Raw genomic sequence first — 14,498 nt, 5'->3', positions numbered from 1 at the left:
TTCTGCAATCACACCTCCCGACTGCAGTGCAGATACAGTGAATCGATGTCTATCATATAACCACCTGCATAATTGACACCACTAATGGCTTTCTCAGAAGGGCTACACTGGATTAGAGACTGATTTATTCCTTCACTTTTAGAGGTGATCCATTTCTGGGGCGGTATGGGAAAAGCTGAACTGATGTGATCTATACTAGAACTGTTTTGCACTGCAAGGTTCAGAGCTAAGACAAAGGTGAAGGAGATTGTCATAAGGGACCTGTTTGCAGAAGATGCAGCCCTTGTGGCTTATAGTGTTGATGCCCTACAACGTCTTGTTATTAAGTTCTCTGATTCATGCAAAATCTTTGGGCTAGCAATAAGTTTGAAGAAGACTTATCATACACCAAGGCTCTTCGGAACCAGTTCCAGATGTCACCTTAGACAGATGTTGTTGACCAATTTTGCTACCTTGGCTCTACTGTTACCAGCAGTGTAGATCTTGATGCTGAGCTCACTAGTTAAAGCAGCCAGGAACATTGGTCTTTTGCAAGATAACGGAATAATAACAAATTGTCAACTAAAGTGAAAATCTGTATTTATGAGATGTGTGTTTTATGCACTCTCCTATATGGCTCAGAAACATGGACGACTTACACCAAACATACCAAAAGACTAAACAGCTTTCATATCAGATGCTTGCATAAAATTCTTTGAATAAGATGGCAACACAAGGTGACAAACGTAAAAGTGTTAAATCATGCTGGTATGTCATTCATGGGAACGTTAATTAGTAAGAAAAGACTCAAGTGGCTTGGACAAGTTAAGTGAATGCCAGATTACAGGATCCCAAAGAGTGTGCTGTACTCTGAAACTCGAAGGGCCTAGAAAAAGAGGCACACCTCTGTGCAGATATTGGGATGCTTGTAAAAATGACAGTATCCTTTGGAATCTCTGTGGATGATTGCGAAAGGAGTGCAGAATGTTCACTCTGGTTGGTGAAGACATCTTGTAGATGGAGCGAGACGTTGTAAGGCGACTGGATTAAGCTTTGTGATGACCGGTATCAGACGAGGAAAGAATCTACTGCTTGGATTCAGAGCACTGCTAGTGAATTGGTGTGCCCTACCTGTGGACGGGACTGTCACTCACACATCAGATTCAGCAGCCATTAAAGAACTTATCGGTGCATACACCATGCTCTATAAAGAGCAATGGAGCCAGTGATTGATGAGGAAGGCTGGATTTATGCTGTCTATAATGGGACTGTTGTGGGGTCAGTAGGTTTATGTTTCCATTGCGGTCAACCTGGTAATTTTTGGAGCATTAAAGTCACTTAAAAATGAAAACAAAGGTCAATGGGAAGAAATTGTGGGAGAGAGCCACTTGTTGACAAGGACTAACAATGGTGATAACACTGATTCAGTTGTTAGACAATAAAAATGCATTGTTAGCTTGACAGGAACACCATAACCACTAGGAATAAGGATTATATTGCCTTGTGGGTGGTCTGATATAGTGTTTCACTCTGCATGAGACGCAATTGAAAAAATCCACTGCTCAACTCCTATAAACATATAGATGCCCAGTTAAAGCAGATTTAAATATTGCTAACCAGTGGGGAAAAAAGCCATCCAATCCTCTAGAACTCCATTTGGAGTTGTTCTCTCTGATTGAAGCTTCATGATTTCCACAAACAGTTGTGTTCCAGACGCTTATAAATACTTAACGTTTCTATGTTGATGAGACTGGGAATAGTATTTGAAGACCTTTAGCACAAAGGAAAAAGGGACATAATGGGAAATGAGTGGTGTTTTAATAGGAAGAAAAATTACTGATCACTGACAGGCTATTAGTTAACTGTGACATTTTTTTAAATTCTAAAGCGCAAGACATATTTCACTCAGACAGCACAGATATACAGGTGCTCCAGATACACAGGTAACTCCACTGCTAAAAAATCTTAAGATATTGTGATGCTCTGGAGCTCAACGCAGACCACTAAAGGGCTGCGTCACAACCTGACTTGTAACTCTGAGTGCCTCCGTGCTGTACAGCTTTGGCTCAGAGCCCTAACACCATCAGCCTGCTTACAGCACAATGACCTCATTCTGGCTTCCACCAGCCTGGTTTCTTCTTGGAGGGTGATACCAACAGCCCTTTCAGCCCCGAATTCTCCCCCCAAACATGACTTTTCCTGCACTGCACAGCCCTTTTCATTGTAGCATTCACACAAGCTAACAAAGTTCACTGCTCCTTCAAAGAGACAGTACACAGCAGCTTATTAACTAAACTGGGTTAACACACCTTTGCTTCAGTCACAGCACTGAGGTGGTTTATAATAAAAAGTAACACAAGTTTATCAACATGAGGACATATGTTAAAATGATACCAAGCAGAAAGAATAAAGGCAGAAATGGTTACAAATGAAAAAGCAAAACACACTTCTAAGACTAAAATCTGACTTAATTTAGAGTCTTTTGTTCAAAGAAGTTTTTCTCATCACAATCTCTCTTCCAGCATGGCTGACCAGCCATTAGCCAGGACCCAACACCCGGAGCCAAAGTGCTTAGTTTCTGTGACTCCTCAGGTGAAGGATAACTTAGGGGCTCCCTCCGCCTCTCTTTATAGTCCAGTAAACCTTTAAAATATATTCTTCTGAAGTGTATCACCAGATAAAGTTCCCTTCCCCGATTGGTATAGATGTCACGCTGTCATTTACATTGTAAAAATCACAACTGGGGGAGAAGTTAGCATCTGATTTCTCTCCAGCTTACGATTTTTGCAATGTAAATTATCTTACTGCAATCTCTGATACAAATGAACAAGCCACTGTCTTTGGCCACAACTGGCTTGAGGTGTTGACCCCTTTCCCTTCTCTAGAAAAACCTGCTTTTCAACTTTCCCTGACATACCTAGTTTAAACACATTTTAGGTACACATTTGCAGCACATCTGTATAATTCTTTGTGGGTTAACCGTACATACATCCTGCAAGGATATTAATGATCAGTGAGTTATTTGCTTTCCAGTGATATAGTACTTGCCACCTTTTGGATAAATATCATGACGAGAGTGTGTGAGGCGTATTAAGCTGGTCAGGCCAGTTCAGACTCGCTGCTACATACCAGGGAATGCCATGCCCTCTGGGCCGCTCTTTGGGTCACAGATACCTCCAAGTAACATGTTCACCTGTTCATGGAAATGATTATTCAAATTAATTATACCACAGATACCCAGACTATGAGTCAATTTATGGCTTTTGAGAGTCAAAGTAAGAGTGTTGTCTGACCAGCCAGCATTAGCTCATGCATGAAGAAGGCCTGGGCAATGGCCACACAAAAATTCCCTCAGGGATGTGAAGCACCAGTTGGGGTACTGATATGGGTCGGTACTTGTAAGGATGCGTACTGCTTCTTTACATCTACAGCAGAAAGCCAGGCAGGATAGGGGCTTGATTAGGTTCCAGCAGACAGACTAACTTTAAGGATAATATTGTCTCTTACTCTTATAAAGTTTCTTGCTCCATGATATAAGAAAGCAGATATTTCTCTGACTCCTTACCATTGTCACATGACCCCCTGATATTTTTCTGAAACTAAAACACAGTGTTTTGCCTATTCCAAGGGTTATGGCAAGGAGGGGAGAGGCCTCTTTTCTCTCCTCTCTGCACACCTGGATAGAACCACATCTATATATAATTTTTTTAAGTATCTTACGTGTCTAGACATGACGTGTACACACACAATACGCATGAAGTCTTCTACTATAAATTGCATTCACTGCATTTAGTGACATTGAATACGTCTATACTGTGATATTAAAAAAATTGCAGCAGAGTCTCAGAGCCCAGGTCCACTAACTCAGGCTTACAGGGCTTCGGCTGTGGGGCTATAAAATTGCAGTGTAAATATTCAGGCTCAGGCTGGAGCCTGGGCTCTGAGACCCTCCCTGCTCGTGGGTCTCAGAGTCTAGGCTCCAGCAATCACAGTGTAGACATACCGGAAGTGATTTCTAAATCAATCTCATGATTTTTTGGAGCCTGACTCATGAATTTTTGAATGCTTGGGATTGCCAATATCGAAGACATTGTGGAAACGTTCTACATTAACAGGGTCAAATTCAATGTATTAACTCAGCCTTTAGATAAAAATAAATGTGATGCTTCAGAGGAAGAATTGACAAATTTTATTAAATATAATAATTTAAGAATCCTGTATTTACCTAAATTACCTCGAGACAGATTCTCGGGAGAGTGAAAAAATGCCTGGTTAATATACTGGTCTTAAATATGAGCATTTACAATGACTGTGTAAGTTTTATTTTCTCCCAGGCAGATGAAAAATACAACCACTGGAAACTCACTGCAAATGAAAACCCTGAGGTTAGCAGCAACAAGCCTTTGAACTCTTCCATGACTAGAATTCTTCCAAGACTTGGAACACTGTTATATTCCAGACTAATGGGGCTGGGTCTTGAAATTATTTATTCAGGATCCAAAATATTTCAGGTCAGAGACCTTTAATGTTTCTTGATATGTCAGGCCAAATACAGCCCTGCTGGCATAGGTTTTTATTTTCCAAATAAGGCATTTTGTATCTTCAAATAAAAACTTTTCTGCTGTTTCCATTTGAGACATAGTGAGACTTCAAGGCATCTCATTTTTTATGATGCAGATCGTTCTGTGCATATTAGAGGAAAAGCTGATTTAATAGGACTTGAATCACCATTAGCCATACCAACTGAATGAAACCTTCCATGTGATTTATTTTTTGGCTCTCTCTAGTAGCATACTTAGACAGAAGTCTTACCAGAACTCATTCAGTGCTGGTATTTCATTGTCAAATCCACAATGATGTTCTGAAGATTTGCATTAAACGCAATTTTTTCTTACATTGCAAGCCCAACCCTTCTCTCACTGAAGTCAAATGTGTGTCCCTTATTACAGGTAGCTACAAAAAATGGAATGTTCTCACTCTGGGGAATAAACCTCAGTATTGGTGCAAAAATGGTTATTAACCTAATATTATAATAAATAAGAACATAAGAATGGCCATACTGGGTCAGACCAAAGATCCATCCAGCCCAGTATCCTGTCTACCGACAGTGGCCAATGCCAGGTGCCCCAGCGGGAGTGAACCTAAGAAGGAATGATCAAGTGATCTCTCTCCTGCCATCCATCTCCACCCTCTGACAAACAGAGGCTAGGGACACCATTCCTTACCCATTTGCCATTAATGGACTTAACCTCCATGAATATATCCAGTTCTCTTTTAAACCCTGTTATAGTCCTAGCCTTCACAACCTCCTCAGGCAAGGAGTTCCACAGGTTGACTGTGCACTGAGTGAAGAAGAACTTCCTTTTATTTGTTTTAAACCTGCTACCCATTAATTTCATTTGGTGACCCCTAGTTCTTATATTATGAGAACAAGTAAATAACTTTTCCTTATTCACTTTCTCCACACCACTCATGATTTTATATACCTCTATCATATCCTCCCTTTAGTCTCCTCTTTTCCAAGCTGAAAAGTCCTAGCCTCTTTAATCTCTCCTCATATGGGACCCGTACCAAACCCCTAATCATTTTAGTTGCCCTTTTCTGAACCTTTTCTAATGCCAGTATATCTTTTTTGAGATGAGGGGACCATATCTGTGTGCAGTATTCAAGATGTGGGCATACCATGGATTTATATAAGGGCAATAAGATATTCTCCATCTTATTCTCTATCCCTTTTTTTAAATGATTACTAACATCCTGTTTGCCTTCTTGACTGCCGCTGCACACTGAGTGAGTGTCTTCAGAGAACTATCCACGATGACTCCAAGATCTTTCTCCTGATTAGTTGTAGCTAAATTAGTCCCCATCATATTGTATGTATAGTTGGGGTACTTTTTTCCAAAGTGCATTACTTTACATTTATCCAAATTTAATTTCATTTGCCATTTTGTTGCCCAATCACTTAGTTTTGTGAGATCTTTTTTAAGTTCTTCACAGTCTGCTTTGGTCTTAACTATCTTGAGCAGTTTAGTACCATCTGCAAACTTTGCCACCTCACTGTTTACCACTTTCTCCATGAATAAGTTGAAGACGATTGGTCCTAGAACTGACCCTTGGGGAACATCACTAGTTACCCCTCTCCATTCTGAAAAATTACTATTTATTCCTACCCTCTGTTCCCTGTCTTTTAACCAAGTCTCAATCCATGAAAGGAGCTTCCCTCTTATCCCATGACAACTTAATTTACTTAAGAGCCTTTGGTAAGGGACCTTGTCAAAGGCTTTCTGGAAATCTAAATACACTACATCCAATGGATCCCCCTTGTCCACATGTTTGTTGACCCCCTCAAAGAACTCTAATAGATTAGTAAGACATGATCTTCCTTTACAGAAACCATGTTGACTTTTGCGCAACAATTTATGTTCTTCGATGTGGCTGACAATTTTATTCTTTACTATTGTTTCAACTAATTTGCCCAGTACTGACGTTAGACTTTCCAGTCTGTAATTGCCAGGATCACCTCTAGAGCCCTTCTTAAATATTGGCGTTACATTAGCTATCTTCCAGTCATTGGGTACAGTAGCTGATTTAAAGGACGGGTTACAAACCATAGTTAATAGTTCCGCACTTTCACATTTGAGTTCTTTCAGAACTCTTGGGTGAGTGCCATCCGGTCCCGGTGACTTGTTACTGTTAAGTTTCTCAATTAATTCCAAAACCTCCTCTAGTGACACTTCAATCTGTGACAATTCCTCAGATTTGTCACCTACAAGAGACAGCTCAGGCTTGGGAATCTCCCTAACATCCTCAGCCGTGAAGACTGAAGCAAAGATTCATTTAGTTTCTCTGTGATGACTTTATCGTCTTTAAGTGCTCTTTTTGCATCTCGATTGTCCAGGGGCCCCACTGGTTGTTTAGCAGGCTTCCTGCTTCTGATGTACTTAAAAAACATTTTGTTATTACCTTTTGAGTTTTTGGCTAGCTGTTCTTCAAATTCCTTTTTGGCTTTTCTTATTACATTTTTACATTTAATTTGGCAGTATTTATGCTCTTTTCTATTTACCTCACTAGGATTTGACTTCCACTTTTTAAAAGATGCCTTTTTATCTCTCGCTGCTTCTTTTACATGGTTGTTAAGCCACGGTGGCTCTTTTTTAGTTCTTTTACTGTGTTTTTTAATTTGGGGTATACATTTAAGTTGAGCCTCTATTATGGTGTCTTTGAGAACTGTCCATGCAGCTTGCAGGGATTTCAATCTAGTCACTGTACCTTTTAATTTCTGTTTAACTAACCATAACTATAACTATATTATTACAAACTTGCCTTTACTGAATTTAAGAGATTCAATTATTTTAATACACATGACACTTGAAGAATGATAGCATATATGCTTATTTAATTCCATTAACTATTCAAGCTAATTATGGACATTTCTAGGAAGATCTTTGCTTTCTGTTAACCAGGGACAGGCCCACAGTGCCAAGGAAGATAATGCCTCCTTAGCCATAAAACATTGTTTATTACTGCAACAGGTATTTACAGACAATGGAATGCAGTTTTATAACTCTTATTTTTCTTAACATTCTATATTATTTTCTTTTGTAATATTTTTGAAATCACAATATTTTAGTTTCACAGATATTAATTACTTCTAACTCATGAAAAATTCTGTGGCCCCTCAAATGCTTAAGATAAATAACCTTCTTCTGAGATGTATATTTCTAATTTAGGTTTCAGAGTAGCAGCCGTGTTAGTCTGTATCCACAAAAAGAAAAGGAGTACTTGTGGCACCTTAGAGACTAACAAATTTATTTGAGCATAAGCTTTCGTGAGCTACAGCTCACTTCATCGGATGCATGTAGTGGAAAATACAGCGGGGAGATTTTATATACATAGAGAACATGAAACAATGGGTGTTCCTCGTAATGGTTAATGGTAACACCCATTGTTTCATGTTCTCTATGTATATAAAATCTCCCCGCTGTATTTTCCACTACATGCATCCGATGAAATGAGCTGTACTTCACAAAAGCTTATGCTCAAATAAATTTGTTAGTCTCTAAGGTGCCACAAGTACTCCTTTTCTTTTTGCGGATACAGACTAACACGGCTGCTACTCTGAAATCTGTCAGCATGAGACTCTCTCATCAGTCCTAGCAAAGGGTACCTACCAACAGAGCTACCAAGTCCCTAAGGAAGGAACTGCAGGATTTCAGTCAGTCTCCATGGTGCTTCACGATCGTACTTCAGCTCTTTATCAAGTGCAATTTCCACATTTCAACCCTCTGTCTTGGCATTTGTGATGCAACAGATATGCTAAGCTGGGAACTTGTGATGACAGCCAGATGAATAAAGCTGGACAAAATATTAGAATCAAGGCTTAAATCCAAATCATAGAGAGACTGGGTTTGAGGTTCAATATGCTTTTTGCACTCAGAGAGGGAGTGGATGAAGTTCAGTCAGTGGGGAAATTCCCATGCCTCACTGGGACATCTTTTCCTAGCCCCATAAACTACTGCACCTCCTGCAAAACCCCAGGACTCCCTTACTGTTACCATTTGGGGAAGTATCCTTGCCATCTACTCGCTGACTCCTCTCCCCATCCCTATCCTCTTCTTGCTGGATCCTTAGAGGGGAAAAAGGAGACATCTCCCTCCAACACAAAGCCTGCTGGGGGAGGAGGAACCAACCCACCCTTTCCCTTGAAGCCACCCAGCAATAAAACCACTACTCATTGTGTGGCCTTGTGCAAATCACTTAACTTCTCTGCTATTGGTCCATCTTTGAGATGAGGATAAGAATATTGATGTATCCCCTCCGCCACAGCACTGTTGTGAGGATTAATTGGATTACTTTCAAAGCACTTTACGAAACAGGAGAGTTACTAAGTACGTACAAAACTGTAGTCTTCCTTGTTCAGCCACTCACGAGTGTCAGTGTGCAACATTTTTGGGCAAAGTCACAGAGCATCACCTCAGTGATGTTCTCAAAACAACAAGACCCCAAAAGGCAGCCTGGCATTGGGTATACAGACAGCAATATCAAATGAGACAACAGTATTGACAAGTGCCAGAAATAGAGCTCTCTACAGTCTGAAGCACATACTGGTTTCTGTGGCCTGTCTTAGCCAACACGAGCTAAACAGAAGTTAAAAATACGAGTTTCGGCAAGGGTATCCATGTGACCAGTATCTTGAACTTCGAACCCTTTGATCCACGTAAACGCACTAAGCAGAAAAAATGAAACACTATCACTCCAGCTCCCCAGAGTCATTTCTGAAAATCCCATAAGGAGACACATTGTTTTGCGAGCAAAACAAACGAAAGTGTTGAATGTTCAGCATGTGACCGGTTAGAATAGCGACTTAAAACCACACGCAAGGCATGTTATAATGCCAAAGGGAGTAAAACATTCAGCACTTAGCATCTATTTTCATGTAATATTTCAAGAAGAGAATGGACCCAGACTGTTGGCCACTTGACAGCTGCAGTTGTTTAGATCTAGTTAGTGACTTCACACTTAGATAGCGCTTTGCATGCTCTGGCTTGGGACCTATGCAAGCTCTTCAATAGGCCCAAAACATACATAGCCAGAAGAAATGTCATAGCAACCTGTGGGTTTTGAAATACCTAGACCATCTGGATTCACTGGTTCTAATCTTAGATTCAGTCCATCTTCTGAGGTAAACACATGTTTTCCAGAAATTTAGCATGTATGGGTCAGAAAAAACCTGTAAAATCCTAAAACATCTCTGCTCTGCATCACTTTCATAACAATGTATTTGTTCTTGGCCAATATTTTCCTACCTACATTATTAAGCAGCATGTTATAGATCAGTGCAACCACTCGTATGCCAGAAGTAGCAGCATTCTGATGGTGCTGTATGTTTATATAAAACTTGGGACCTCCAGGATAAAGACTCTATATACAGTATTAGTATTCTTCTCAGCTAAGATCTCTCCTTTGTTAGATTTTGCTCAGTCATGAGATTATGAAATCAGTCTTAAATACAACATTTCTAGGTTGCCTCTATATATGGAACAGCTGTTAGTAAAGTACTCAAGTACTATTAAATTATAATCGACCAGTTGTGCGTTGTAGAGTATGTAATTCTACACAGACATCCTAGAGAAAGAGATACAAAAGAAATGCAAATAAAACCACAACTTTTAAAATATAATAGTTCAAAATGTAGGAAAGATAAAGTCAAGGGACATAAATCTGAAAAGTGCAAGTAGCCATAAAGTATCAGCATATTTGAATACCTTTTCATTAATACATTAGCCCAATAATAATATATGCTAGGATGTGCACAATCTGTACTTCCTCTGGTTAAAACACTATATACACACAATTACATACATTTACCCAAATTGTTCAGTTTTTTATTTCTATATTCTCTATATCAGCAATATCAGGTTATGTCAATTTAGGTTGCACTGTTCATGAGAAAAGCAAATATTTGCTTGGTTACAACAACAAAAATCTGAATTAAAATAATGTAACATAACATAAGGAACACTTATTTTATTAATAACCTCAGCATAAACCTTCAAAGTCTTTCACAATAGCCTCTTTCATAACAGGCCACTAAACCACACCAGTATAAATCTTCAGAACACAGCATATCGACCCATGGGTATTCATTTACAATCTCAATTTTCTGTGTGTGTATCGTAAGGCCAATCAACTGCCACATTTAACCTTCATTCCATCTCCCACTGAAAAAAGAATAGACATATCGAAGAACTGTCAAACCACATACTGTGCAGTGAACACAATGGAAGGAACTTTAGCTACTTACAAACTTCCTCTTCTTGGAAGACTCAGCTCCTTCTGTAAAATGAAAAAAGATCACATTACATTTGAAATCAAAAGAATGCAGTTGGAAATATCCATTTTTTAAAATTAAGTTCCATAATTCTTCAATCTCAACAATACTGTACACAGACAGCACAGATATGTTTTGAATATAATAAAGGATTATACAAATTTTGTATAAATCTTCTTTCATGTTCTGCTACATACTGTTATTTCAAACTCTGATTTTCTTTAGGTTTATCTTTGGGAATGTTCAATAGAATCTGTGACAGAAATGTTCTCAGATCATATTTCAAACAGAATAACCTAACAGCCAGATTCACTGGGGATTTTTAAAGAAAGTAAAATTAGCAAGGGCCCAGTTCTGCTATATGCTAATCTTCCATAACACCTACTGTGTGCAAAAATAGTTGAGGATATTCAGCACCTGACAAGGTCAGGCTCCAAGGAATCAGTCACAAATATCAAGGATCTTACATCACAACATGGACATTGTTCATTTATTTTGACAAGCATAGCTTGACCGGTTACACTACTTCGTTATATGCTCATACAATGTTCTGGAGTACATCATTTTATGAAGTCTTAATACAAAGCATCACAATGCACTTTTTTTTTTTTAAACACAAAACTTTTGCTGAGAAGTAGGGTGAAACTGCCATTTGGCGAGAATTGTTGTGATTGTGTATTAGCTAAATGAGAATTAGTGAGAAGTTACTATATTTTCAATATAGCTGATATATTTTCAATTAGTATTTCGGATAGAAGACAGCTACAAGACCCACCAAGTTCTGTCCATCTAAAAGATGCATGATATATGCCTAGAAGTGGGACAGCTAATATCAGATAAATTATGTAATTTCCATTTTCTGCTTTCCAATTTCCAACCCCCACCACACACACCCATATCTTGTTACACTTTGGTACCCCTCATTCACCTCCCTCTATTTCTGCCATTCCACTTATTTTCTCAAAACTACATTCGTAAAGTCTTCTTTGTAATCTTGTTCAGATGGGAATACAGCCTGCATTTAAATGAAGGGGCACTCATCTGACCTCTGAGATACACAGTACTAGATGTTCTCCAGGAAGATACTTTGATTTCAAAGACAACAGAACAGAAGATCTGGCTGTGTTAGTGGGTTGTGAAGGCCTGTTAGGTGGATATTTTTAATCACCCTGGTTTAGAATAATTTTATACTTGTATCTCCTATTTGATCACACCTAGCATACTGTTTTTACACATCTAATGGATGTATAGTTAATTTACATTACCAAACCAAACTAGCTAGAAGGTGAGATGTTAGAATTTTCTCTTTTAAAAAAGCATCAGAAAAATAAGATTCTACACAGTGCATAAAATGCTTGTGCACCCTCTGACCAGATAATGCATATGAACGTGTAAAAAAAAAAAAAAAAAAAACAAATAAATGGATGAAAATGGCTCACTCAGTCACCCTAGAAAGGACCACGAAGAAATGAATACTTCTATATTCTTTGCAGACTTTAGATGGTGTACAGTGAATAAGGCAGGGGCCACTAAAATATCAAACTGCTTCATTTCTGAGCACCATCCATCTTGTACAGTAAGTGAGGCAGGGGACCTGTGGACATAATGTAATTAAGAGTCATAATGCATATGCTCAAAAAGGCAGAATATTAAGGGCTATTCACATTTTGTGAGCAAAGATCGCATTTATATCTTGTCAAGTGTCCAGAAACTGCTTCTAATTTAACACACTCTAACAAGTATACCAAATCAATCCCTTATACTTGGATCTTTCTTGGTAGATGAACAGATTTTTTTCCCCCTGAGTTTGTCATTATTAGTAACAAAATTGCAGATGATCAGTGTTGTATGCAGGTACAGCTGCATTTGGTCCTTTGGCCGTGCTTTGGGCACTCCTGCTGTACTGCCTTGTAATTACTGGAGAAGCTCCATGTCAGATAAATCACTAAGGATAACTAGTAGAGGGTAAAGATGTACTAAAAGATGTTGGCAGCTTTTACAAAGTAAATTTCACACCCAAGTTATTTTTACGCACACAGATCTCATTTGAAGCAAAGCAGCGCAAATATCACTTTTTAAGCATGATTTTAAAATAAAAAAGCATGGCAATATCAATAAGCAGCTAACCAAAAATAAATGAATAAATAAAACAAACTTCCTTTTTAGACAATGTCTGTATCTTCACATTTTCCCTATATACCATAGCGTTGACATCAAAATGCCAGGTCAGTTCTCTCACATTTATCACAGGCTTGAGTACCTCCAAAATAGAACACTTCAAGTCATCATCCAATTTATGTTTTGCACTATCACTAAGTACATGAAAGGCTCGCAGTTTATAGCTCTTAGACATGTCTCACATCACTTGTGGCTTTTCTACATTAGGGATTTTTGCATCAGGATACCAAATTCCTTAATTAATGTATTAGCATAGACTGTTACTCCAGGTAAATTTCTGTAGTTCAATCCTTCCTCTATCCCGGTGCAGTACATCGTTTACACTGGTATAGATACATCCCAGTGAAAATATCCCTAATGTAGATATGCCCTTATTCTAAGACTCAGGAAAAGGGGCATTTTGTTCCTATGCATCTGAAAAGCTGTTATTTCACAAACTGAAGAGACTAAGTATGACTGAATTATACAGCTTTTAGTATATAGTGGGGAAAAAAGCTTAACAAGGCATACTGGAAACATGCTAATCTTTAACTTTGGAACTGTGGGTTCGAATCTCAGTTGCATTAAAAATGCCATAAAGTTAGCTAATTATTCCCAGGCACTAAAAATTGTTGTTTAAGAAAGGATCTTCATTAAGTGTAAAATCAAGGGCCAGGTTTTCATGGGTGGGTGTTCCAGTTCAGATGAGCTGTGCCCAGTGCAGGACTCGGGGATGCAGGTTGCACAAAGGTGGCTTCAAGCCAAACTTTGTGTCTCCACAGTCCTGAGTTCTTACACCTCCTGGACAAATCAACACAAAAGCTCTACTTCAAAATGGGTGCTTATGGCCCGAAAAAACATTCCAGCAGTCAAGGATCACCAAGAAGCAGAAATATAGGGCAGAAGGGATCTTGACAGGTAATCTAGTCCATCCCTCTGTGCTGAGGCAGGATTAAATATACCTAGACCATCCCTGAGAGATGTTTGTCAGGGGTGGTCTAGGTTTAGAGATAGATGACCTCACTATATATCTTTGTTTTCTGTTTAAGCTGGCGTTAAGGTTGCTTTACGCCACTTCACAAACAAGAGAATCTTGTCCCAACTATGTAATGTCCTTTCTGCCTTGAGACTGTTGTCTGCAAACCTACAAATATATTAAGTTGGGTCTCAGGTTTGGGAGATACGTACAAGCCTTTGCTAAATTACATTGAAGATACAATAAGGACTGTGTGTACATGATTTAATTAAGCTAATCATTAATCAGTGAACTGTCACAATACAGTGAGCATTTTATTTTTAGTAACATGTCTTCAAAACCACAGAAGCTTTTTGGGTTTATAACTTACAAAATATTCAGAAATTCAGTACATGCCGCAGTCCTTCAGGTCTTACGAAATTTAGGTCAGCCAGTACAATTTTAATTCACACAGCAGACTGTAGGTGTCCAGTCTTTTAAAGCCCATTGATAAATAAGGCGTATCAACTCTACTACTAACTATGTTTCCATTTAGTAGGGGAAAGACTTTGACCT

General features: G+C 38.7%; 1 protein-coding gene across 5 annotated transcripts in view; it reads right to left on the bottom strand.

Annotated features, from left to right (window-relative positions):
- The window catches only part of MAST4 (microtubule associated serine/threonine kinase family member 4), a 442,775-nt gene that overhangs the window by 197,560 nt on the left and 230,717 nt on the right, over positions 1–14,498 (bottom strand). For all 5 annotated transcript variants that reach the window (XM_074952648.1, XM_074952649.1, XM_074952650.1 and 2 more), the window contains one exon: positions 10,784–10,815. In XM_074952648.1, the coding sequence (XP_074808749.1) occupies positions 10,784–10,815 (32 nt within the window). The remainder of the gene's footprint in view (positions 1–10,783; positions 10,816–14,498) is intronic.

Source organism: Natator depressus, chromosome 5 (genome assembly GCF_965152275.1).
Source record: "Natator depressus isolate rNatDep1 chromosome 5, rNatDep2.hap1, whole genome shotgun sequence".
NCBI classification, from domain to species: Eukaryota; Metazoa; Chordata; order Testudines; family Cheloniidae; genus Natator; species Natator depressus.
This window is presented reverse-complemented; position numbering and strand designations above follow the sequence as displayed.